The following is a 27,906-nucleotide window of genomic DNA, read 5'->3' on the forward strand; positions in this document are numbered from 1 at the left end:
TTGGTAAAGAAGATACTTTTTCCTCCTTTAGCCGACAACATTTGATAAATAAATAAATGAAAACTATATTTTACTCTTCATTTGAGAATTTCCCAGATTTCTCCTGTGAAGAAAAATAACAGCCACAACCAGGCATGGCAGGAAATATTAAGTTTTTTTTTCTATAGATGCTAAAATGTTATGCATCCCGAGCGCTACCCTGTATAGTTTGGATGGTGGACATAATGTTATAGTCCTCAAGAAAAACATATTTTGTTTCATCTAATCTCTTCAAAAAACTAACCAGCAAACAAATGTATAAAACCACTAGGATGGCCACTGTACAACAGTGAAATAGAGGTATTTTTCAATGAGAAATGTTCAGTAGGGTTAGGGTTAGGGTTAGGGTTAGTGGACAATAAATATTTATATTCTATTCTATTGTCTGCCTATGCTGAACAACAGCTGCTTCATAGTCTTTGTTGTTATTACTATTTATTTATTGTAGTAAAAGGTCTTCCCTTTTTAAATTTCTGTATTGTCTGCCACACTGATGTTGTATGTCTGTTGTTTGTTTGTTTTCTGAGTTCTTAAGTAAATATTGTTCATCATTAAAGATTTTAACCTGACAAGTCCTTTGTCCAATTGTTTGCTGTGTGAGTGTAGTTTTTGTGCAGTGGTAAGTGAAAACCACAAGTTACAAATTGTATTAATTTGACAAAGCACCTTAAGAAAAATCTGCTGCAAATCATTTTGGAAAATATTTTCAGAGACGTGGTGTTACCCTGAAAAGTTGAGTGAGTCACACGGGACAGTGTTTGAATATTTGCAGGGAATATAAGTACAACAATTATTTAAATAAAGACATCGATCTTCGTACTCAGTGCTAAATGGCCACTGTGATCTCCCATCATAAAAGAAAATACAGGACAAAAAATGAAATCTCAAACTAAAATCTTCAAATGACACCAGAATGAAATAAGGTGAAAGTTCACTAAAACTTTTCAAAACATGCATAATAAATAAGACTACTGTGTAAATGTTTTTGAAGCTGATCATATATGTTCATATTTCAACATACACCTTGAGCTTTGAGCTTTGACCACCTGGACCTACGTACTGACAGACGGACGGACAACCTGAAGAAATAGAGACTCCTGTCGCTGGCTGTTGCCGGCATAGAGGCATAAACATGTCACAAATTGATTGAACAGTGTGTTTATCTGCTCTAGTATACGCGTCAAATTTGAGCATGTCTGAATTACTAATTTACAACCCCCACTAGAAACTTATGGTCTGAGGACCACCGCTCTCTAAACATCCAAATGTGCATCATTTAAAAATGTAAACTGATTGTTTGTCTTCTGCACAGATTCACTGGTGAAGATGCTGACTTGTTTGCAAGGGACAACATACCACTGTAGCACATGTGTGTAGCCACTTTGAAAATTAAACCGATTGTTTTCATTCAAGAAATGATATTGAAATTATGATATCAAGAATAGAATGTTATTAATTATTGACCCAGCCATCTCACTATCATAAGCAACAGAAAATAACTGTGAATGTAGTGGAAAATAGGAAATAGAAAAATTATAAATAAAATTAGCAAGTGAAGGCTAAAAACAAGACTAAATAAAGTTTGATTTCATATCAAATCATTGTAGGTAAAGCAAAACATATTAAATGCACTTTAATACACTTTTTTTTATTTTCATTTTAGAATATATTATTAAAGGAAATACTGGGTTATATTTTCAACTTTTCTGATAACATTTCACTAACACAAGGTCTGCAAAGGCTTAATGAAATAAAGGTGTTTTTTTCTGAAGAGCACTTGACACAGAGAGATTTAAACACACTGGAAAAGATAAAACTTTATTCTTCCCTGTTGTGACGATACAAAGTCAACAAGTGCAATAACAATCTAACTGAAAACGGTACATTCTATCTAGTAGTGAATACATAGACAGAACGTGGTGCATGTCCCCACCACCACACCCAAAAAGTGAGGTATCAACCACTACAAAGCTTCTGTGTGTACAGGTGTGTATTCAACTGTAAGGCAACTGTTACCATGACAACCTGGAGAGAGAGAGCGAGAGAGAGAGAGAGAGAGACTGAAACAGATGTGTGCTCGCTTTCCCCATCAATTTAATTATTTATATATATATTTTTTATTATTTTTTGGGGCTGAAGAGGGTTGAGCTGATACATTTTACAGTACTACATCACATCAGGCCAGAGTAAAGACTGCTTTCAACAAAACAGAAAACATCACAAAACCCAGTTGTAACATTGTAAGAAACTATAGCGAGAGATTCCTCCTTTGTTTCTGGAGGGAATCCTTTTCGACCCTGCTACCGCTCGTCAGAAAGGAAATGAAGTTTTATTTTCTCCTATGTGTTTATTATTACTTCGTTGGTGATAATAACAGACCTACTTTGCCTTACTACACTTCAGAAGACATAGCAAAGCGTCCTGAAAACCAGACACGATCTCTTACGTATTACATTTTTTCCCATTCAATGCAGCACCGGGGACTAATTAAAACCCCTTAGTATGTCTGCACCTGTTCAAACTTCTCTTCCCTGTTTGCGCGACTGTTCACACTCGGGAATACGAAGGCAGCTATAGCAAAGCGCAGTGATATTTAGAGCCGCTGCTGATCTCCAGGCCAATTATTTCCCTCGGACACCTTCGGGTGCTGTGGCCCTGAAAGTGATATGCCGTGATGCCACTGAAATGGGAATTAACTCGCTATTAAATACTCAGCAAATGTTAATATTATTGCGGATAACCGAGGATGACACCCAGCAGCCCCCCCTCCCACTTAACTGGAGTTCTGTTAGGGTCCACTTACACTGCATGAAACAGAGAGAGATAAATATGGAGGCAAGACCCATTGAGGCAGCTCAGAGGAGCCCCCCCCCCCCCACCACCACCACCACCACCACCACCACCACTGCAGTGCCAGGATTAGCGTTTTATCCCATTTGCTTTAGACATGGACGTTTGCACTATATGTGCACGGACCAGAGAATTCAGTGCAAGTACAGGCTTGGCAGCTGCTGGACTACAGATGTGAGATCGGGCCCCTCTCTTGTACTGTGCCCATCTTCTGTCCACCTGCTGTCCACACGTCACTCAGACACAGTCTGGCATCAACAGCTGTTTTGTTTGCTCTGCTTAGACCGAATGGACAGAGTTTCATAACCACCCAGCACTCCAAACAGTCCTTAAGTTCAAGTCGCTCTTTTTCTTTGTCTAACATGATAGTTAAATATTTTTTTGATTTTGGACATTACAAAGGACTCATTTGAGGTGGTCAACTTGCTACAGGCATTTCTCACTATTTACTGACACTTCCTTGCACAATTGATAATTGTGAAAACAACTGACTAATAACCAATAATTTAATTCTTTAGTTGCAACTCCAAACGATTACATTTTAATGATCAATTCATTGTTTTAGTAATTTTCCGTTTGTCTGTTCCAACAGGATTCTAAGCTTTACATGAATACATGAACTCACATGTCAGGAATAATAATAGGAAGTTTCATTATTTTCACACATTTTATAGATTAAATGATTAACTGATTAATTTAGAAAATAGAAAAATATTAAGATAATCAATAAATTGTCTTAAACTAATTTTCATTTGCTGGCTTCAAATTAGGAGGATTTAAAAATATTTGTGTTTTTTTATCGATCACAAATCATAACGGGAAGTTTTTAAAGCTAATTATTGATTGGTTTACTGAGAACATAATTGGCTTATATTAAGAAACCATGGCAGCGTTAAGTAGAAGCTTTTTTTTAAAGGATGTGAACATTGTTTTCACTTTTCTTCTCATGAGTCTGACACAGAGACGGTAGGAGAGATTTTTCTATACGATTTCATTACCCAGGAACACTTTACGTCTGTTTCACCAATTTAACCTTCATCTTGAACGTAAACCAGCAGAAGCCTCTGCGTTACACCTCACTGAATACCCAGGGCTCGTTTGGCAGGCAGCTCATTTCACCCTCTTGCTTAAGCTACTGTACATTATTGCTGACAGTGAAGGAGATTTTCTATGTGTTCTTTACATTTTCCACTATGGCTAATCACTTGTAATTGTCTGTTACCAATGTGGGATATAGAGTGCATCTTATGAAAGAGAGCATAATGTGTAATCATTTGCATCATATTGCTAATGGGGCTGTTTTTCAGGCAGCTCCTGTGATGACGAAGGGCAAACAAGTCTTTGGATGAATTTACAGAGTCAACTGTCACAGACGTACTTTATATTTTATCATCTCAAAGGGGCTTTTACACTCATAGCCAAGGGTTGAGGTCATGTTTAACTTATCACAACACTCTTTGCTTTGCTGAAGGCTTCCCTGATCCTTATAAATGTTTTAGTTGAAATTACTTATTCAGACCCTGGATTCCTTTTCCTCACTGTCACTGTAAGCCACAGAGAGACCTTGATGAACCTAATGTAAATTTCATAACTGTGTGGCATCATGTCTTTGTCAGACATGTTCCAATAGAGGGAACCAACTTGTTTTGCAGGAAGGAGACTAACGTATTTCAAAACATTATATGTTTTCAACATGGCTGCAGAGACGTTTTGTGTCTGGTTTCAGCGAGTACCAAAAGACGTTCTACTCTAAGCGAGATGCTCAGCATCGACCTAAGCTGTTACATGTTCTGAATGTCAACCACTCATATATTTCTGTCACTACTTCACACAAATAAATCACCGAATAGATAAACCATGACTGTGTCTAACTGCTACCGAACACAAACTGACACAGCAGTGTAATAAACATTTTATATCTAGAAAGATGAGCTTCTTTTTCTTTTGTCGAAAAACAGGCAAGCCTCGTCGCTTGCGAGTACGGTACAGTTTATCCAGTTGAGCTTGGATTTATCTGTGGGTACTCCAGGCCTCGGCGAACGTTTCAGGGGATCACTGAACATCTTCAAGCAGCTGAGTGTGTGTGTGTCACTGCTCTGCTGTGGCCCAAGCAGCACTTTCCTCTACGTTTCCTTTCAAATTTGGTTCTTAAGTTCCTTATCAACCTGCTTCTGTCCGTCCTTGGGTGATTTGTGCTCATTAGAAAGGTGCAGTAGTCACTTCTAACCACCTCGGTATGGCTAGCCCACCAGTGGTCTTTGCAAATGTGGTCCAGAGAGTGACGTCTGAGGGGGCAGCTCCTCTGTGCCATGTGAGGGAACAAGAAGCTGCAACTCTTCAGCTCATCCACTCGCAGCATCACTCTGCCAGAAACAAAACACAGACAGAGAAATTTAGCGGAAACATTTGTGACCGGGGAAAGAGTAGTTGTACAAGAATGTTTTTATGACAGTGTCTCCTTGTATCCGGAAACTTTAAACTACATCTTTATTTCACAGCAGCAGTGGAGGACATGACAGGTGACTAAGGGGAGAGAGAGGTTTAACAATGTCCCGCAGGCTCAGTTTGAAAAAAGGGAAATCCAGGAGGGTGTCACTGGTCATTTACGGATAAGAGATCACAAATGTTCTGCAGCAGATTGTGAGACTGGTTTCAGTCTGGTTTCTGGATCTTTTCTACATTGGTGCAACCGTGAGAAATTGCGAAAATAAAAACAGCATAATTGGAGAACTGGAGTAATAACACTTGGACTCCATAGTTAGATCAAATGAAAGGGCTGAAAAGATGTAGAGATCGATCTTTAAGAGAAAATGTACTCGAACTATTCAAACTGATTCTGGTAAATTGTTAAGCTTTTATCAGTATTGCATAATAGTAAACTGCAGATTCGTAGATAATGTAAATAATTGTTAGTTGCGGCCCTGATTACAACTAAACCATATCCATAAAAACTACCATTCTCCTTCCACTGATGAAGGCCACACAGTGTGGTTGAAAGCTTAGGAGAGCTGAGCAAATGAAAAAGAAAAAAATATTGTTCACATATATGAATAATAAGATCTCGTACAATCATCCTGAATGAAAGTATCATCATCAAAATCTACCAAATTGCCAAAGCAAATGTTTGGAAAGAAATCTGGTGGATCAACACAAGGCTTTTAGCTGCACGGCTGAAACAGCCTCAGATCATAATGTCTGTACTTTATGCTTCATGAGCTTTATTGATCTTCATAGGAAAATATATTGGATTCGAAATCAGGCCTGAAAACTCAAATAAAAAGGGACAGCTTTGCTTTTCAAACAGCTATCTGATTCATAATGTTTGATTCTTGTAAAAACCTTAAACTCACCCCACCTCTATTAAGCAAATCTGCAGCACTCACTTCTGTTGCCCAAAATAATAGATCCACATTGCTAATTGGGAAATTAAAGCTTTCCTCACTTTATGGCTTCTTTTTTTTTGCATTCTTGGATGAACAGAGGAATGTTTATCATCAGGACATTCATGCTTGTCCTCACTGTTCTATTGAGATTATAAAGTATTTTATCGCACTCCAGAAAAATGACAAAAATGCACAGTTAACATGTGAAAACAGATCTAATTAAAGATCGCAACCCCTGCCCGAAAATAAACATGAAAAACTGCAGCGAGTTCTTTGGTTCGCGGCTACGCCAAAAGTCATTCTACAACTCGCTGAGAGCAAAACTACTCCCCAGCTCTTCCCCTTTAGCATGCAGCAGGACTCTGTGCATGGCTGCCTTTGTAGAGTCTATGATGTTAATTAACTCATACCGCATGGAGAGTGTTGCTTTAATTGGACAAGCTCTTGGCATGGTGCTCTGTGGACAGACAGGCCAGGAATAATATCATAATGTACAATTCTATTATGACCACAGCAAGCCAAGGATGGGGGTGAATATGCAGGAGCTTTGCTTTGATCAAACTCTGACAGAAAACTGACCCAGTAAAAAAGTCAAATTGCTGTTTCAGTTTCCTGTGTAGAGTAAAGTCATTTCCTCTGCAGACAGACCAGCGGCTGTTTAAGTGCTGTTATCTGTTACCAAGTGATTCAAGACTGTTTTCACTATCACGCTGATTCACTAATGCCTGAGATAGAGCCAGTGCCACTGGATGAAAACATATGCGTTGCATTCTATCTTATAATCTATTCCTGGTTTTATTAACATTTTATTGTGCTATAATTTACTTTGTGATATTTTACAATATACAAGTCGTTGGCCTCATTTTTTTTTCTTTACTTTTTGTCCATGTCAATCACTTTATACAATTGCATAGCACTTTGAAATACAATTGTTTCGCTTGAAAGGTGCTACATAAATAAAGTTTTGATTGATTGATTGGTTACCACATATTTGAATGGGATGGCACATGCCACCTCACAAAGAACGCTCCATTCCTGGCTAAGCTGAGCTGTCCCAGTAATTTACCACCCTTGAGTGAGTGGATGGAGAACGGCATGATGTGCAGCTGCTGCCACTTGGTGCCATGTGATTTATGAACCACTACAGGGACTATATGACCTGTTTTGGTTTATGAGCAGTGTCACTGAATGTTGTCCAACATCTTATTTCTCTCACCATTATCTTCTGGATGATGATCAGGCTTGATAAGAGGTTTTACACACAAAAATTTGCTATCGCTTTTGACCATAAAGTGTGTGCACAGTCTAATAACATAACAGCCCCTCCAAAAGTAAGGCCAAATCATCCCCCTGGTGGCTGGATGCAATATAGGTGATACACGATGGCTTCACTATGTTAGTGGATGGGACTTGGACAAAAGTAAAGTCAAAGTATATATCAAATAACATTTTAAGGTAGTTCGTATCACACTGATGTATGTCCAAGTGCAGTTTTAATTATTTGATTAGATGCTATAAAAATGGGATGTAACATCGTTATTGACAGCTGAGACTGAGTCATGATAAGTCAGATGGACGTTATTACCATGACTCATACAGTGACTCATTATCACCTCTTGAGGTAGTAAATTGTATTACAAGATGGGATGGGCTGGCAACTAGATGGTTAGCATGTTTTAAACTAAACACTTGCCTACAAAGCTTTAAACCAACTTCAAGACAATGTATTTTTAATTTAGCCTCTTAATATGTGAGCAAAGGAGCAGGATATTATTAAATCTTGATTATACAGTTTTTTTACACAGAAAGTCTTCATCACTAAAGCCAGATGTGATCAAAACTCTCTAGCAGTTCTAAGAGTGCCAGAGTGGGCAGGCTGCACAGGGAATTGTAAAGTAAGTGATAATGTAGTGGATCCTTCCTGCCAGCTCTTTTTAAAAGGATATTCAGAAGATTCTGCTGCTCCCCAGTGTTACTAATTGCAAAAGGTGGATCAGTGGGCTAACCGGGCTGGCACAAACTGGGATGCCGGTCAGACTTTTAATGTCCTAATAGCAATAGTGGACGACCTTTGCCGCGTAAATGCTGCTGAGTGCTTTGTGGAGACAGAGCAGGAGCTTCGAGGAACAGGGACATTTATTAGCATTTAAAGGGTTTTACAAAGGACCCTTTAAAGATCTGTAATGCCAAAATGTCTGTTTATATTCCTTTCTATGGCAATGTGCTGAGCTGGGTGCAATAGATGTGTACCATCACAAGCCTGTCAGTTCAGCTCCGCTGCCCCTTCAGTAACACAACCCGTCATGTACCGTACGTGTTACTTTAAATGGATACTAAGCTGGATTAAAGAGGAGTAGTTCAACACTGCTTATTCATGCAGAGAATTAGATGAAAAGATCAATACCACTCTCATGTCTGCATGGTGAATATTTAACCGGAGCCTGCAGCTGTTGGGTTAGCTTAGAGATAAGACTGAAAACAAGGGCCAAAAGCAAGTGGTTCTGCCTTCCATCTGCATACTGGCAAACTGTTATTGATGCTCTCTCCTGCAGTATGTGGGGATCAGGCTGCCTTGAGGTGAGTTTCGTGCACTCTCATGCAGCTGGTATTAAATTGGAATTTACATCAGTTTGTATTTTGTCCTCCTAAATGCAAATATGTACTTGCCAAACCTTCATACCTATTTTTCAATTAAGTTATACACCAATTGTATGGATGTGGTTATGTTTTAAGGTGACAAAACACAAAACAAATGGGGATTCCTGTTTGCCCTTCTGTTTTCTTTCTCTAGTGTGCCATGTTCAGCCTCCAAATATGCCTGAAAATGAGTACACTAGTGCATGAACCATGTACCAGTTCATGGGCTGTGTCCTTCGGAGGATTTGGTCCACTCGGTCTTTGATGATGTTGGCCTCTGTAGACCGAGCACTCTGAAAAGGCAGAGCTGGAATGAGGCTTTCTGGTGTACAGGGGATTACCTGATTGTCACCAGTTTGTCCTGCTTTTATCATTGACTCATTAGCTACAGTGGGACAGCATAGTTGCCATAAACAGTCTTCGAATGCAACCTACGAAGGATGCAGCCACTGAATTGGCACACAGCTTTATCTTTTATTTCAGTTGGTCCAAACTCAGAAGCAGTAGTATGATGTTGGATCACTGCTTGAACGGAGACGGATGGAATTCGTGGCTAAGATGGCGGCAGACGATCCCGATCATGGCACCACCTTCATTTCATACATGAGGCACATTATAGTATTGTGTTCGCCAAGGGGCAAATATTAGTGTGTACGCCTGGGAATCGTATCACTATGACTGTCGATGGGAGTTGAAGCCAATAAATACCCACGACCTCTGCGGAGTCGTTTAAACCAGGAATTGTGCCCGTTCACACTGAAAATAAAAAAGCCAGATGCTGGTGGTAGAGTCCAGTGTCAAAGGGGCTTCAGTTGAGCTACTTTACAATCTTTAAACTGCCAAAGTTCCCCATCGGGTACAAAACCACTGATTTGTATTCACTGGCTCAGAGCAACTCTGGTTTGTGGCCCTGTGTAGCACAGCCTGAAGAGGAAGGGCACACAAAGGCCACGGCCCATTTCAGGTTCTATTACAGAGAAACACTGTGACCTCTGGACCTTTTGTAAATAACAAGTCTGCTTTCAAAAACTCTCTCTTTCTAACAATCCTGTCTTTTTCACTGCAGACATTTTTGACATGTAAGAAAAGCACAGGTGTTCCTGATATTATTTATATGGCTCTGCTCCACTCACCCGTCACAGAGATTCATCTCATTATTTCCACCTTTACTCTCCTACCTACCGTTACCTGTCATAGACTGAGCCGTTAAAGGCCTGTTCTGTGCTGCTGCCTTTCGACAGCCACATCACTCTGTGAGTAAACTCTCATCTGCGGGCAATTCCACGCTCATAAAAAAGTACTCTTCCTAAGATAAACAATTAATATCAGGCTCAGCAGACCCTGGTAAGAAATGACACCAGTTGAGCTTCTTTTATTTGTTTTAACTGATGTGAATACATGAATAGGAGAAACTAATAAAGGTTATCCACAGAGATAAAGTAATAACTGCTTCCGAAGCTGCCCAAACTGAAAACCCCCCAGCAGATCAGCAGCAGATACCATCCTGCTCAGGTAGCGATATGGTAAATAGGTTTCCCACATGCTGAACGCGGAGCTGCCCTCACTCTGAAGAAACACATCTCGACATGTGGAGAGATGACACTTTGACTTGCTTTTCAGGATTGCTCTGCCTCACTGGAAGCCATTTATGTGGGATTCCCGAGTTCCTGTGCGACTGATTTGTTTTTAGACGCTGAGCAACTTGACCCCATTTCTGTTTACATTTGGCCAGCAGATGTTTAACTTAGTGGACGCAGTTTTCTGAGCCATTACCCAGCATCCTCGCTGGGGATTCTTTACCCCAGCGAACAAGCCATGGGCCATTTCATGACGCACAGTGTGGGCGACATAGATTGTGGTAAACATACACAATCACCTGACGTGGCGACTGACACTTAACAAGAAAAGGTGTAAGCATTAACCGAACACACGGGGAAATGCTTCCCCGTGTGAAACTGCACTCAGGCTATTTTAATCGTGCCCCAGAAACCGCTTGCGACTGTTTTTAGCTCCCAGCATCTGTCACTTTTTTCCCCCAGAAGTGAACGATTACACAGGAATATTTTTGTTCTTTGTAAATGCTGTCCTGTTTATTAAAAAGTTAAAAAAGATGTTGCATGTACGATTACTCCACACCGCCCCTCATCCTGAAGCAGTTTCTGTCACTACAATCTGCATGAATTACTGTGACTAGCATGAGGGCTATAAGCGTGTTTTCATTTCCCAGGCCCACTTTGTCCCTGATAGTCTTGCTGAAGTTTTAAATACCTTTTTTTTTTGGACATCCTGTAGTTTAAGCTTGAGCTGGTCAACTCTGCCAGAGTGTAGATTGATGAGTCCTATCATAGTGAACTGACTTTGTGTCTAATGAGGAGGCTCTGTGGATGTGTCCAGTCTCAGCTAACCACATTTCCACCAGCAGAGCAGCCCCAGGACCATTCTCCAGCACCCCTGCTCCTCTATCTCAGGCTCCCTCTGTCCACACTGCTTCTCAGAGCCATTTGTCAAATCTCTGTACGCATTAAATTATCATGACCTGAGAGAGATGTCTACCTCTAGCGAGTCCCTAAGTCCCAAGCAGACATCAGGGGGGCACAGCACCTGAGACAGAGAACCCCGAATGAAAAATTGACTGCCCAAAAATGTAGGTTTGTCCGGGCTGTGCTCTGATGATTGTCCGGCTGTGTAATGCAAGTCTGAACAACGGCTAAGTTCCCAGTGGTGTGTTACAGTTCACTCCAGGGGTTGCAAATCAAAAGTCTAACACACCTTGAGACGCCTGTGACGGCTCTCAAAGGTAATAAACAGATAAACTGACAGGACAGCAGATGGTGTTTTTCCACAGAAAACTCTGCGAAGGGTTTCTTATGTGACTCAGAGTGGAATCATTTAGGTTAAATATGGGTCAGGGGCCCCTGGCGGACAGTGAGGCTTTCACATTATTCTGTTCTTCTGTAATCATTAATGATGACAGCTCCGTAATGAGACAGTCTGACTTAAAACCAAGAGGACTTCTCTCTTACCAAAGAGTCTCGTGTGGAGGCAGTGCAGCTATTTTCAGATGAAAGACAAATACATATCAGAGGCTGTGTAGAAATATGTCCATTAGAGTGCTGAAGGGTTCGTAAAATATTGATAAAGTCTTTATTACTTTTTCAGAGAAAAAACATTTATCGAAATTATGGAATTCTTGATATTGATAACCATACACTGTATATAAAGATGGACAATGTGTCTTTACTTTCTCCCACTATGAAGCTTAAATATCCTAGATATGAACGCCCTCATATTTTGCATAATGGTGTGGGCGGGGGGGCACATTGGTACATGCCCTCGACCAATCATGAGTCAGTCTCAGGTCGAAATCATGATGTTTCATCGTTTTTATAGCATCAAATAACTAATTGAAACCAAACTTATTGATGTTTTCCCTGGCATTTTACCTTGGTCCATGTCGATCCACTAATGTGGAGGAGGCAGGATTCATGACCTATACCACAGCCAGCCCCTAGGTGGCGATCAAGGTTCTTCAGATTAACTTTTGGGAGGAAATCATGTCTTCCATGTCTATAAACAGTCTATGTTGATAACAGATTAAACATTATCATTGTAGTCAAGTGTATGTGTGTGTGTGTGTGTGAGTGCTTATATGTGAGTAATACACTTTTAATAAGTAAGTAAATGAGCTGCCCTCTCTCTGAAGAAACACCTCTCGACATGTGGAGAGATGATACTTTGACTTGCTTTTCAGGATTGCTCTGCCTCACTGGTAGCCATTTATGTGGGATCCTGAGTTCCTGTGCGACTGGTTTGTTTTTAGGCACTGAGCAACTTGACCCCATCTCTGTTTACATTTGGCCCTTTACATTTAACAAGTTAATGGAGAGCCTGAAGTCTGAGCTTCCTCCATTTTGGCTTTGGGAAATTTATCCTTGTCGACACTGTCTCTCTGCCAAGAAGCTCTCCATAATAACACACAGAGAACCAAGAGCAACAAGAAAAACATTAGCGACAAAGAGAATCAATGTTAAAAAGAAATGAAAGGAACTTATTCACTTGTTGTGATATTAACATTGACCATTTTTTATCTTTTTTTGTAGAGCTGCATGCAGAGCAGGCTCTAACTTGTTCTTTATCTGCGTCACATGAGACAACAGACCTGTCAGTGAGCAGCCCCTCTCCCCTGTGCAAACATGAATCCATTACAGTTGAGCTATATTCATTAGTTTTGAGGTGCTTTTACTTTCCTTTTGTATTTACATTTTTAGCTACTCAATTCATCAATTCCACTGCCAATGCTCCGTACATCTCAGAAGCAAATATTCTACTTTTACAACACATCACTCAACAGATTATGTTAGTTTGAAGATTACGATTAATAATACAGTATATAACACACAAATTATGCTGGATTATAATAGTTTAGCATAGTATTCAAAGTATAAACCTCACCTGTACCAGCAGCAATTGATTTTAAAATAATGTGATTTATAAAAATCTCTCAGGGATTGTCCTGAAACACTCCTAAGTCTTACATAGTAGAAAAAGCCTGGCTGAACTACTTGCTTGTGAAGGACTTTTTGTGTTCTAATATTAATATCAATTTAGAATAAATCTTTATACTTATTATACCTCTGTCTTTCACTGGAGACTCTCTTCTATCTCTAATGGTCTATGCCTCGACCTGGGTTGCTGTGGCAACCACCAATGGGGACTGGGCCAGTTGAATTCAGAGAGCTCGAGACCGACAAGTAACTATGCTTTTAGTAACGGCCTGTGGACACTCTGTCTACCACTACCCCAGGAAGGAAAATATAGTTCCCGGCCAAACCAACATCAACAGCCTCATGTGGCGTCCTGCCTATTATTCATTAATGATCATTTATACAGAACCAACTCCTCCATTGAGACTTTTCTGTGAAGGCTATTTACCCAGACATGTTCTATGAGGCAAATCTTGGTCTGGTGGTTCATGCAGCTTCACAGCCGACATGTGTTGTCAGTGGTCACGTGACAGACAGTGACTCACCATGCGGTGGATGTGTTGTAGGGCAGGAGCGTCGGGCTGTGGCTCTCCTCTCGGAGGCTGTGTCGGGGCTGGTAGTGGCTGGGCACCATGGACTGGGCTGGAGTCTGGGCTTCACTCTCCTCCGGCATTGACCTGTGCCACTGACTCCGGGCCTTCTTGAGCCAGCGGCCGCCCAGACCCCATTTCTCCAGGTAGACCCGGCACAGCTCGTAGTTTATGGCAGAGTAGTAGAGGAAGTCCAGCGCCAGCAGCACCATGACGAAGAAGCCGTAAATCCACACGCCGACCAGGGCAGTATAATTACTTCAGGAGACAGACAGAGAGCGTTAGCACAGTGTAATCTGGTAACAAGATGATAACCACTCTTCACATGCTCTAAGCTACCATCAGATACCCTTAAGCTGTGGCTATGACAGAGCTGCCAGGTGTGAATGTTTGATCTTCATGTGGCAAGGTCGAGACGTTCACTAAATTCCTCCCTGGATAAGAACCACAGAGAAACCTCAATTTGCTCCATTCGCTATTTATAAATACGTTAAGACTTTCATTAGCTCAAAATACTTTTAAATTTATTTCATTTCAGCTTCCTTATTGTGCCTCTTAAAATCTCCTTGTTTTCACCTCTCATACATTTCCACCATATATTGCATGATCCATCTGGACTTAATTTGTACTTTCTTTTACTCAATCCACATCCATTACATAAAACCAGCTCAGTCAGCAGGAGTTCTGACAGAAAAAGAGCAACTTAATATTTCTGAAGGCAACGTCTTTGTTTATGATGCTGAGAACATTTCGTTGGGGGAACATAACATAAAGTGAAGGCGACTCAGTCCTATCTGGATGATTTTCCCAAGAAATATTTTGACACTGAAAGAGATTTCACTTCAAATCTAATTTGTTCGTATTTTATGTTGAATTGAGTAACCAGCAGGGTTTTCCAAGTTGGGTCAACCAGGGTAAGCAAACTATACGTGCACAATGTTCTTAGGGATCAATCTGGACCACACAACTAAAAATGATGTTGGGTTATTCAATATTTAAACAGCCGTCTCAATGTGGGAAAGCACATGCAATTGATTATCATGTCAAAGGGTTGTGGTTTTTCTTGCTGCGTTTTAAAAACATGGTCTCAGATGACTTTTATTCTGCATATATTGGGACCCTGCATCATTTTGGCTACTCTGTAAATATATAAAAGGCCATAAATACAATGCATTGACCTGTAAAAAACCCATACAGGCCTTCGTTTTACTTCACATACTTCAATAAATCTCAAACTGTAACACAATTTTCACCGTACAGTGTGAGTGCGGAGCAGAATAATGGTCGGTTTAACTCACTTGGCCGGTGTTAAACATCAAACCTGCTCTCCATCTTCCGCTGAGCTCGGATCAAAGAGCGGCCCAACAGGCCGTCTGACACGAAAATGAAATATCATGACCGGCTGCAGGGCAGTGTGAACCGTCCCATACAGAGGCCTGCTGGGAGGAGATTTGTACAAAGAGCTGTGGTTTTGTCACCCAAACCTCCCACTGAGAGCTCCCAGCGGTCGAGAGACTTGTTTGTCTGAGTCCTTCACTCAGACAAACCTGCACATAGTGAATATATCGACGTTTCTTGCCACCTTCTAGTTTACTATTAATAATACTGTAAAAGTGCACCTGTATTTATTGTGTGTATCCCTATGACACACTCATGGTGGTACTTCACATAATAGCCAACACTTAACACCTGCCTTTGTGAGCTATCGTGTGGAGGCGACCCGCTCTCAACACAACAACTGCTCTCAGCCTCTGCTCCTCTCCGTGCTGCGTGTTAATGCTTTTCGAAGGTGGAGATCAATGTCAACAAAAGTCTCTGAGCAAGAAGCAGGTGGTGTCAATGGCAGTGATACTGTGGACGGAGGGGAACTGTTTGTGAGTCTGCAGTGCTCATCTGATCCGAGGAAGGGTCACTTCTCTGAATCTGCCTGTTCTATCTGATCATTCTAACACAATAAACTCTGCTCACGATTCACCATAAGCTACTTTTGTCCCTTAATCATCTGCAGCAACGCAATGTTTTCTTCCTTCTTTTACTTTTGCAATAGTTTCAGTATTTTATGCCTCTGTGGTTACAGTGGAGACGGACAGGAAATGAGAGCATGGGGAATGACATGCAGCAGATTGTCCATCCGGAGGGAAATCAATCAGGGGACTTGCTGCTCAGGGAATTTGAGCCTATGTGGTATGCGTCCTAACCATCCATCTAGAATTCTCTTTTTCTTACACAATACATCAAATTTCTATGACAGAGTATTTGGACCATATTGGAGCTGAGATTTCAAAAACAATGTTGCAATATGTTGTGAATTACCTAAAAATTTGGAGAATAAAGTAATAACTTAATGGCAGGCTGCTCTTCTTGTACTCCACCTTTAACTTGACACATAGCCTAAAAAATACTTAACACTCCTACATTTCTAACATTTTTTCTTGTAAAATTACAACATAACTTGTTATTAAACCAACACGTTTGGATAAATTGTGTGGGGAAAAGGTATACACTACCAGAGGGCCTGATAGGACATAATGAAGTCACAGAGGAGGGCATCCGGTATATGCCTAGAATATAGTGACCTCTTCATAGTAGCCTCATCACAGCTGTGCTGCCACCCGTGGTGAAAAGGGAATACCCTGTTTGTCTGCACCTTAGATTTAAATTTTTTCCAAACAAAAACAGTAATCCAACTAAAACCAAAATCTTAAATGAGACTGTGATAGAAATTTTAGTTAGGGCAATGATTGATATGAGGAACTACTTTGATGTTTAGAAAGATAAGAAATGTCTCCCTGAGAAGTCAGGGTTGCATTCAAACTGATGTTATATGACTTCCTCACTGACAGGGTCACCTAACAAAGACTTAACAGCACGGGGGATTTGTGGTTGTAAACATTGGGAAAGAGATCTTGAACAGATATTACATTCCAGGGGTCTGGGAAAGAGTAGGTGACAGGATATTGATCACCTATTACTTCACATTGTTTCCTCTCTAGGAGGGGCTTGGAGATGTATAAAGTTGCTTTTTCTTGTATGTCACTGCTCATTGTATGAAATCTATCCCATGGTCTTGTACATTGATGCCCATCTGCAGATGTAGAATAAACTTCCAGAAAGACATTGTAATGACTTGTGCTTGAATATTGAGAAATTCCCATGACAGAGACTGAGACAAATCCGGTGGTTAACAGGGCAGTTAGAAAGTGTAAATGGGTCAGACTGTGTTATACTGGCAGCAGAGTGTTACTTACTTGTGTGCGTATCCATCTGAGGTGGTGGTGAGGTTGATCTGCATGACCATCTGGAACTCGCTCTCGTTGCAACAGTATTTGAAGGCTGTGTTGTTGTGGTGGCAGCAGAACATGTAGGTCTTATTGTCTGACAGGCGCGGGCAGTGAAAGCCAAAGTGGTAGCGCCCCTTGTGGTCAGAGTAGGGCTCACACACCCGGTAATGAGCCGAGAGAGCTGCAGTGTTGGGGAGGACAAAGATTGAGATGGAGAAAACCAGTCAGTAATTGTCAGGAGGAAGGATCTAGTCACGCTGGCGGATGATAGACGTCGTTTCATTAATTTCCAACAGGTCGGCATTTGAAAGGCAAAGGGATCTCTCAGGTTATAATGAGCTTGGTGTGGCTGCCCATCTTCACTTTAGCAGAGGAGGGGTAGAATGAAGGCGTATGAAGGAAGCTGTATGATTAGAAGTAAAAGACGGCTTATTTAGTAAAAGAAGACTTTGATTTTATTTGCCTTGCATATTGGTGAAACAGTGGCATGGTTCTGCAACAGCTCATGTTATTCAAACTGTAAATCCTCACACCTAAAGAAGAGGTCAGCATTGTTCTAAGTGAACTGGCTAAGTCATTGACTTGAAGGGCACTGTCTCCAACTTTCGTCAATGGAAAAAAATGTCTTTGCTAGTTTCTGGCTGACACATTTTCCAATGCAGCATCCATGATCTTTAAATAGCAAATGCATTTTTCCCCATCTTAGCACTCACGTCCGTTACAATGCATGTAAACCTGGCTTTGAAAGGGAATAGAACATGGTGTTCTTATAATATTAAGCCCAAAACACACCCAAGATTATTTTTAGAACCTTTAACCTGTAACCCTTTTCTTTTCCACTGTTAACCTCAAGTGGATTTCAAACTGCCCTAACGCACTTATACAATCTAGAATATTGACTCACATTGTTATATTAAAGGCCAAAGAGTTTAGGGAAACTCTCCGGTTTCGCAAATGAACCAAAGCTGCTTCTTGAAACAACACACAGATATAAATACACCCGCCTGCTTAATTTCATCAACACCTCTTGAAATTTAGAATATAGTAAACAGCTTTGCTCTTGTTTACAACCTGTGGTCTGAAAAGACCAATGGCTCCGCCTCAGAGTGCAGCCAGAGACACATAGCATCAGAACATCAGTCAGTGCACACATCATATTAATATGAAATTGCTCTGTGACATGGAGGAAAAGTGGTGATGATATATTTGTTAAACATTCAGTGTTCAGTGCTGGGTTTTTTGCATCCGGTAAAATGTATATTTCTGATGAAAAATATTTTATTGTGTTCCATTTAGTTGTTAATGTAATACATAAGGAATGTCCAAATATGCATCAACCTAGACTGAAGCTACAAGAAATAAAAAGCATTGAAAACCATCAACTTACTAAGACATTAACAATAATTTAAGTGACTTCACTCTTCAATTCTAGCTTCTCAAATCGAAGGATTTTCTGCTATTCTCTTTTTGTATACCATTGTAATTTAATGAGGATGTCTCATTTTATTTATTTTTTTTTCCAGATTCATATAAAGGTCACTGTAACCTTGACCTCTGACAACTGAAACATAATCACTTTATCTTTTAGTCCAGGTGACAAGTGATCAAAAGTTGAAGAAATTCCTTCAAGCAGTCTTGAAACATCACATTCAAGAGGCCAATGTGATTATTGAGTGGCAGTGAAATCCCACAGGCTGACTTCCCTTACTGTTGTTCCTGACCACCAAAGATGGGAGAAATCCAGGGTATTACATCTCTTCTCTGGCCGTCACCCAGAATTCACGACAACACAGTTACATAACTCTCATCAGGGGTTGTTATTTGAAAATGTTTCGCTTGGCTTGAATGAAGGACGACCTTTCAAGCTTGGACAGGGTGTTAAGTTAATCTTTCATGTGGTCGTCTTTAACGTCACTTTCACTCTGCTGGTTATTATGAATGTGCTGTTTAACCCTCCGCTGGAACTGTTCTTTTCTCTCTCCAACTCTAAATCCTCCTCCTCGTACTTTATTTTCTCCTTTTCAAACTTGAGCTGTCATCTTCACCCTCTTGCATAATATAAACACCATATCTCAGGGACAGTGTGTGTGTTAGCAGGGACTTTCTGTTTGTACCTTTCGGGTTGTGATGTGCTCTCTTCCCAGTTCTCCGCTGCACGGCCTCTTTTAGAGATCCCCCTCAGGTTCAGAGCTTTTCCTGCCAAGTTCACTATTTCTTCCTGGCAGTAAATGTCTCGAAGTCCCTTGATGTTAAGTGTGTCTGATTTAACTTCTGGCCATCAGATGTCAACATGGATCTCCTTCTTTCCATAGAACGCTGTCTTTTGGGGTCGTTTCCTGTTTTTAGTTCATTAGTCCACCAGTGACTCACTCAGTAACAGTCTGACACTCACATTTTGAGAGTATGTAGAAACTGCTCCTAGCATGTCTAATATGAGCTCACCCTGACTCGTATCTGAGCTCCCGGAGGCTCCTATAACCAAGAAAAACAACATTTGATGGTCCAGACAGGCAGATTCACGGATAAGCAACTGTACAGACCTGCAGTGGACAGCAGCAGGAAAATGACCGTCAGGACATTGAAGGACTGCCGGCTGGTGATAGTCATCTTCTTGTCCTCATGTGGGAAGGAGGGAGGGTGCAGGAGCAAGAGGGAAGGGGGGAGCTGCTGGGTTTTAGCTGGATGTGGGCATCATCTGCTCGCGGACAGCTCTGCTCACATGGCTGCTGTTCCTGGGAGTCAGGACTCCTGATGGGAACAAGACAAGCAGATAGAGAGAAGATTAAGTTATCTAATTTGGACTTCTGGACGTTTCTGGGAGTTCCGCCCCACTGTGCGGGCAGCTTGTTCGACAGCGAGGGTCCCGAGTGCATCTGAAAGCTGTCCCCTTGGTTTGCATAACAGAAAGGCTTGGGCATTCATTTTAATTAAAATTGTCAGTCTGACAACACTGGGGCTAAAAGCCGTTGAATTTGTGTAGTGAATAAAGTTTCTCTGTATTTGATAAGAGAAAAGTTTGCACTTATATGTACACATTAATTATTGTGATAAAATGGTTTGACAAGCTAAATTTCAACTGACCATCATCATTTATATATACAGTATATATATGTACACACATTTTATGGACATAAGGATAGGCAGGTATTAATCAGTGCAGGCCACATTGTATAATGAATGATAGTGGCAATAATAAGGAATCACAATTCCATGAGATGAAACAATTCCTTCTTTCCCAGTTGACTGGTTTTAATCAAATATACCATACATCATGAAGTTACAATTAGTCTATTATTACAATTTTCTGCTATACTTTTTCACTATTTGTACATATATATTTAGTCAAACAGTTGTTCAGTATTTGAGGTTGTGGTGGGCCTTACTCAGGAGTTTGTAATTGACAAGTTTAGTTTCATAGTTTTTGAAAAAAAATGTTTAATGTACCTTTAATTATAATTATTTGTATTATAATATAATGCACAGGTATTTCCAGAAAGCATAGGACAATATTAGAGGTACATCAAATAAAGTGTTATGGTTGGTTGCAGCCCTGATAATGCAAAGTTTCCCTTTTGACTACATTTCTATGTAAGAACACAGAATGCTCTCTGAAGTGTCATTTCAGAACTTCCACACAATACAGACAAAGCAAAGAACGGACAAACGTATTTATTTTATGAATCACTTTGTTTTATGAATGTTTTTAGCTTTGGGATTTAAACAACATATAATAGCCAGTAGATGTGTATCTTGTATCTATGCTTGGAAGCAAAAAATAGTTGGTGGTATGGTGGTCCTGAGGAAGTGTTGTTTACCAGATATTTAATTAATCACACAGAAGCAGCACCTTCAGCACAGTTTGGAGAGTTTTAATTGAGGAACTGCTGTGGAGCAGCACTTGTAAACGACGGCGTGTAGGACATGATGAATTCTCCCTCTTCCTCCTGAGTATCACTGTTTGGTTTCAGCTTGAGCCTCTGCTGCGTCTGCTCCCCCCCCCCCCCCCCCCCCCCACTGATGCTAAGTGAGATTAATGGGGCGGGGGCACATTTTGCTTTGCCACGCTTGTTTCTGTTGTTTGGCAGATTTACTCCATCAGTAGTGTAATGGCCGAGACTACAGTACTGATAAAATGATGTAAGGGTTGCCAGGGAAACTCAGAGAACTGCTGTTCATGTCCAAGTCTGCTTTATTATACAAAAATGACCAAAGGAAATTATACATAAACGCTCCCTGTCCCTGCATACGTTTAAGAGGATGTTTATGCTAATGTCCTGCAAACTTTGTCGGGGAAGCATTTGCATTTAATTGAATTAGTGTCAGCCACGTATCAAAGAGGAACATGGCGAAAGCTGGAGGGAGTGTGAATAGTGTAGAAATTATCTTGTCTTCACGTTTCAGCTTTGAAAAAGGCATTCACTGCTCCAAACCATTCAACCTGCAGTACTCATATTCATGACATGATTCATTTTCAACTAGTGATCTGAGGCCATCGTGGGCTTTAGAGGCGTGTGCTGTATGTGCAACAGAACGTGAACATCTTCTGTGTGGGAGAAGCACGCAAAGTATTACAGAACTCAAGTCCTGAATTATGAAGGAGCCCAGAGCAGAGCAGGAACCATATATAAAGCAACAACAAGGGTCGAGAGGGTGAAAGAAAAAGAGCGTTGGATGACGTCCAGCTTAACGTTGCATCGTCACTCTCTGATTGAATTTTGAAGACACGTATCCGACAATCGATTTGTGAAACGAACATATGGGAAGTATTATTCCTGCCTGATATTTAGAACTCAATCGAGATTGCTGTGGCTCCTGCAAAGTCACGTTGTTGCAAACCGCAAATTATTTTATATTTCATAATATCAATATCAAATATTTGTTTTGGTTTTTAATAGTGGTAAAGTGTTATTGAAACGGGTCGGACGGCTGTCCAGACATTTAATAAAGTCATTTTGTGGTTGACATATTCCATGAGTAAGAATAAGAGCTTAACCTCACCCCCCGGTAAAGCAGACATACTGCATGCCTGGCTGATGCACACAGAAAGCAAGTATAGCTGTCATTTCATAACACTGCACAAACACACACGTGATGCAGGTCTGTGTATTAGGGTTCTCCGCAAGCTTTAGATTTTGGGCTTGATTAGATCTGGACCTGTGGAGAAATTTAATGAAGAGAATGATCCATCAGACTCAAACACAGCAGTTCACAAAACACATTGGTCCTCACATAAAACCCCTATGTTCTGTCTTGTGGTTAATCAAGAATCACCATGTGATCCCAGCCAGCATCTTTGGAGTGTTACACATATTCTGACATGAGACCCACAACGTTACAATGAGCTTCGGTTTCCTAGAAGTGCCTAGAGAGTTGTGAAGACCTCTACCGTCTCTCCACACGAACTGAACACCCCTGTGTCTTCACCCTGTTTGAGCTGCAGCTTCCAGCTACAGTTATAAATATGTAGTCAAGCTTTCCTGAAAAGAATGTGCCTGTTTAATTATGGTCTGGTGGATAAACAGAAATGTAATGGAAGGAACTGAAGTAGTGCAAACACCGCAGAGAATCCCGTTGTCTTGTCAGTGCCGATGCTAGTTAATGTTATTGTACTTGTTCCAACTCGTACTTGTTGCCATGTTTCTTATGTAACAGAGCAGGCTGATGTTTGCACATGAACAATCCAATAGATAAAACCGTCACTATGGACAGAACATGTACGAGGTGCACAGCGGGCTGTTTCTGTTGCGAGTCCTTCAGAGCATTTTATATCAGACAAGCTGTTCCCTCTTTAGAAAGCCAGGCGGCTGAGGTCCCAGGAGACTTGTTAGAGTGGCATTTTATATATTTTTTTCTCCCACTCTTTTCACTTCTGGTGAGAGCTTCGCAGTACTGTCAGATGACAACATGAGCAGAATGACAAGGGATTCCCATACTCTCCTCTCCCCCTGCAGCTGTTGTTTTCTTACAGGGGTTTCATGTACATTATTTCTTCATCGCGCAGCATTTTTTTACGCGAAGTAGCTTCACTGTCACATTACTCCCGGAGCTGTGCTGTGCAGGCTATAAAAGGGCAAGGTTCACTTCAACACTGTGTCTGACTTGTTTGCGGGGAAAGAAGTAAGTGTGAAGGGGTTTGTGTAATGAGGCTGATGGTTGCCAAGCAGAACATGTACTGTAAATACACAGACGTGCACACACGGGGCATGGCACACAGTGTGTGCTCTGAAATTAGAACATACTGCCCAGCTGCATGCATTCAACACAGATGGATGGTCTACTTCCTTTGTGTTCACATCTTAGATCAAACTAAAATATACATAAAGACCATGACAGCTCGGTGCCCCCCACTCTCTCGGTGTGAATGTAAAGGTTATGATGGGAGATATCTAAAATATTGACACACTCCCGGGGTGAGAGAACACAGAGACTGTTTAACATGTTACTCAGTGATGTTGCCCAGGAGAGGGCGGAAACATGAAGTGCCCAATTACTGAAGCAACCGCTGTGAATCGAACAGCACACTTTTATCCACATCGCAGCTGGAGACACGAATGTGAGAGGCTTTCAGGTCTGCGCCAACTCCACATTACAACTCTCTTCAGCTTAACTTTGTTTTTAAAAGATCTACTTGGGACCTTTGGGCTGAGTTTTATCTTTTATTTCTCCTATGATGGTGTAATAGATCATTCATGTGATTGGTGTAGATCTGTCTGACTGCATTATGATAACCTCAATCAAGTTAAATAATGATGTGTCAATGTTGCGATTGTTAATTAGCCTGATGTTGATGTATTGATTTTGATTTAGCAAATGCTAACCATCAGGGTATTAATGTTATTCTGTTGAGTAATCAATCTTACCAATTTGTTTATTAATCTAAATGATTTGAAGATCAAATTGAACTATTTAAAAAAAAAATACACATAATATGTAACAATTCTTAATCAAACCATCAAAATGATGGAAAAGAAACTCTGTTTTATAGTTGTTGACTTGTGCACTTACATTATATTTTTTAACAATGTTAAACCGAATGTTCAAAGAAATACAACATTTTATTCAACATTTCAATTTATTTGTGTCACACCTAATTGTAAGGAAGGGGAAAACTAAATGCTATCCAATTAGCCATATCGCGGTTTTTTCCTTCCACTCTTTGTGTTGTTCAATCGCAATAGCTCACCATGACTCATTGCCCTTTGCTGTGTTTTCTTTGACCGAAGCTCGGCCACTGACACAATGCCCTTTTCTAAAACTGGAGCATTGACTGGAGCCAACAAAGCCTGGAGTCTAAACAACTGACGCAGGAAAAAGGTGGTGATATAAAATAAAAACTTTTGTTATAATGACTAGAAGTATGTCAGAAAAGAAATTAAGCATTTGTTTAAAACAATGCGTCGATTAATCACAGCAGTCTTGAAGCCATCACAATTTAAAACTACAAGTTCAACATCACTATCTTTTTATTTTGTCAACGATAACAATATGAGCCGTAACTCAGCCAAAGTCCTGATTTAACGTACAGTTAGCCCTTAATGTTTTCTTTATGCCCTCGGCCCCCCCTCGGGGATTCGGATCTTGATGGATGTTTATGCACCCCCTGTGCCTCGTTATTAGGTCTGGCTTTTCCTCACAGAACACAACCACCCTCTTACTGCCACGCTCAATGGCTCTTAATCCATGGTAATGTGCAATATCAATCACACTAAAAACACATAAGTATGTGAGCATGCGGAGTGAGGCAAAGTTTAGAGAAGAGACTTCCCACTTCACACGAGGGATGATTGCACACCAGCAAAATGACTGCATCTCATATCTGGGTCTGCTGATGGGAATGCATCCAAATACTGATCAGTATTCTGCTGCAATAAGCCCTGAGTCTAGCTGATGCTTCCTTTGACTGTCATCATAATAAATTGGGCTTCATTCACTTTTGATGACATTAGAGATTCACTCAAAAGCCCTAATGTGCTCCATTAGCACATGCGCGCGTGTTGGACGGTTCAGAGCTGTGATATAATGATCATCGTTGGCTCGGTGGACTGAAATGTGTGCCACAATATTTGATACTCACTGGCTGAGGTTGGTCACATTTTGTTTCATGGCATGTGTCACAGGTGGAGTTGTGGATACCACATGACAAAGACTAAATTAAAGTCCAATGTAATTTCAGCCAGCAACAGCATTAGAGGTGCAAATCTCAACTATGACTTTCACTTTTTTCCCTTTAACATCACCGTTCATTTGGCACAATGTTTAACTGTGCTTCAATCTGTCTTCAGTTAGGTGGTAAATTCAGTCTGGTGTTAGTCCGAGCCGGCAAGTTCAGGTCAAATTAACAAATAAAAGCTCAACAGCCGTATTTACAGCTTTCAGTCACCAGTGAGTTGAGCTCCACTGCAAAACATGCTACCAATACAATGACGCCCACAGACTGAATATCACCATCGACGACATGACTACACTTCATAACGCCAAATAATCTCGACCTTGTTCTTATCCAGGATGTTTGGGGTTTATTTCTGGGTAGTGGGAGGAAGTGGAGACACATCATCCATCTTTATAGTCCAGGGCTGTGATTCAATTAAGTAATTTCGCTTTGAAAGTTGGCTTTCAGAGATTTGTTCATACACATACTGATAACTTGTGAATCATGTCATTTGTCCTTTGTTTTCCTTGAAGAAAATAAATCACTAAGTGAATGGATTTTGACTTCATGATGACGCCCCCTGGTATCTTCCAAATCGACTGTTGGGTCCCTGTATACACGTAGATAACTTGCCATATTTGCCATATTTGCATAAATCAGTATTTTTTTCACGATAGTCAGATGCAATGATCAGCCCTGCCGAGCAGAACAAAAGCCACGGACTCTGAACAACAACAACAGCGCTCATTAGTCTCCTTCTTATCTAACTGATAAACACGGGCACACATATTGTCCTGCACATTAATCCCTTGAACAAACACAGACTCATTTTCTCCCCAGATATGATTCAAATTCTTAAACTCTAAACGATCGGACTAAAACAATAAGCAAATCAAGATATTTTACATTCTATTTGCAGTGAGCATGCTAATCTTCTTTCTGTTTGCCTCTAGATTTATTTCTTTTGGTTTGACCACAGGTTACACTTGTGGAAAAGATATATTCTATGTACACTGTTATTATGGGCCCTGAGTGCCAGCTCTAACCCCAGGCTCTCTCTTTAATGCAGGGCTGCATGATGCTGATTTAAATTGGACTTGCTGTGTTTAGTACTGACAGGCTGGAAGAAGGAAATGTATCCCATGATCATTACACATATTTATTTGTTGCCCTGAAAGGTTTTATATAAACAGTTGTTTACCCGTTGCCCGTAGAGTCTGGTCTACAAAGACAAAAGGGCAAGTTGCAGGTATTTTAAATATCCTTAAGAAAATCTGAAACGATCAATTATTTGTAAAAAAAAATCAGAACATTGTAAAAATAATCAAATAGATGATTCAAACCCATAACCGCCAATAAAAACAAAACAAAATATCAGTTTGTGATGTTTTCTGTCTTTCTACATGACCGCCTGTTCACTTGTGCTGCGTTACTGGGAGCAGAGCTGCAGAACCGAAACATACATTTGACTGAGCGGGGGTTTCCTCCTTCATTTATATAATCAGTCCCCTGAATACATTCACCAGATCAGAAAACCTGAAGAGAGCCCAGAGGCAGGAGCAGAAACATGCTTTGGTCTCGTGGCTTGATATCGCCTGAGATTTTTACACCACAGAAGAGGCTGTAACGTGTAGTAATTAGCGCTCACCGTGTGTTGAGGTGTATGCAGCGAGCCCGGTTCTAAATAAAGACAACGGAGAATTACACAGCAGGGTTGCCATAGAGCTTGTTGTTCGAGAGTTTGGCAAATATGGCAGCATGACGAGCTGAGCTATTGTGCAGCGCGGACGCCTCCCTGTATGGGGGGGTCTGTTTCTGCTTTGGACTTGTAGTGGTTTGTTAACTTAACACGAGCGGGAGATGAGAGAGGGGCTGTAATAAAGCTGGATGGGAAGCAGGCTCCCTGTGCATCTACCTGCTGGGAGCTGTCGTGTTGATGGAAACCATGGTGCCTCTTCCTTCTCTTTATCTCACACCGGTAATTCATCATCAATTTTGATATCCCAAAAAGCAGGCCGTAAATTTATAGGGGTGTGTCTCAGATAACCCCCCCATTGATCCAACCAGACTATCAATTTATGCTAATGCGCTGTCGATATAGCTCTGGTACTACAGCACAGTACCACCAGGGTTTCTGCAGGATACATCCAGTTTAAATCAAGACATATTTAATTCCACATAGATGAAAATGTATTGTCTGTTTTATGATCATAACTTCCCAAGTATGTGAGGCATTAGTGAAACTAATCAGGGAAGATTCACTTAGGTTTATTTAATAAGTGCCTTAATTCATTGGTTATTTCACAACATTGTAATTTCTAAAATTATCATTAAACACATGGATGGATTGATGGCTTTACTAATTAAAAAATGACTTGTACACTCATGGCCAACATTTGGATTTAACACAGCGTCAGAGGTCTCCAATCGTTTTGAATAGTCCTTTAAGTTTTAGATATAAAATGATCTACTCACAAAGAAAATATAATTATC

The 27,906-nt window shown here is 40.6% G+C and overlaps 1 protein-coding gene across 2 annotated transcripts in view; it reads right to left on the reverse strand.

The window, feature by feature from the left end:
• Window positions 1-1,838: 1,838 nt before the first annotated feature.
• shisal1b (shisa like 1b) overlaps window positions 1,839-27,906 on the reverse strand; it is a 36,714-nt gene continuing 10,646 nt past the window's right edge. The window contains exons 2-5 of one of the 2 annotated variants that reach the window (XM_062389980.1): window positions 19,805-20,012; window positions 17,232-17,445; window positions 13,939-14,241; window positions 1,839-5,252 (exon numbers count right to left, since the gene is read on the reverse strand). In XM_062389980.1, coding sequence (XP_062245964.1) covers window position 5,252; window positions 13,939-14,241; window positions 17,232-17,445; window positions 19,805-19,871 — 585 coding nt within the window. In that variant the 5' untranslated portion in view covers window positions 19,872-20,012 and the 3' untranslated portion in view covers window positions 1,839-5,251. Of the gene's footprint in view, window positions 5,253-13,934; window positions 14,242-17,231; window positions 17,446-19,804; window positions 20,013-27,906 lie in introns of those variants that run through there. The other variant, XM_062389978.1, reaches the window with a different exon arrangement.

Source organism: Platichthys flesus, chromosome 6 (genome assembly GCF_949316205.1).
Source record: "Platichthys flesus chromosome 6, fPlaFle2.1, whole genome shotgun sequence".
NCBI classification, from domain to species: Eukaryota; Metazoa; Chordata; class Actinopteri; order Pleuronectiformes; family Pleuronectidae; genus Platichthys; species Platichthys flesus.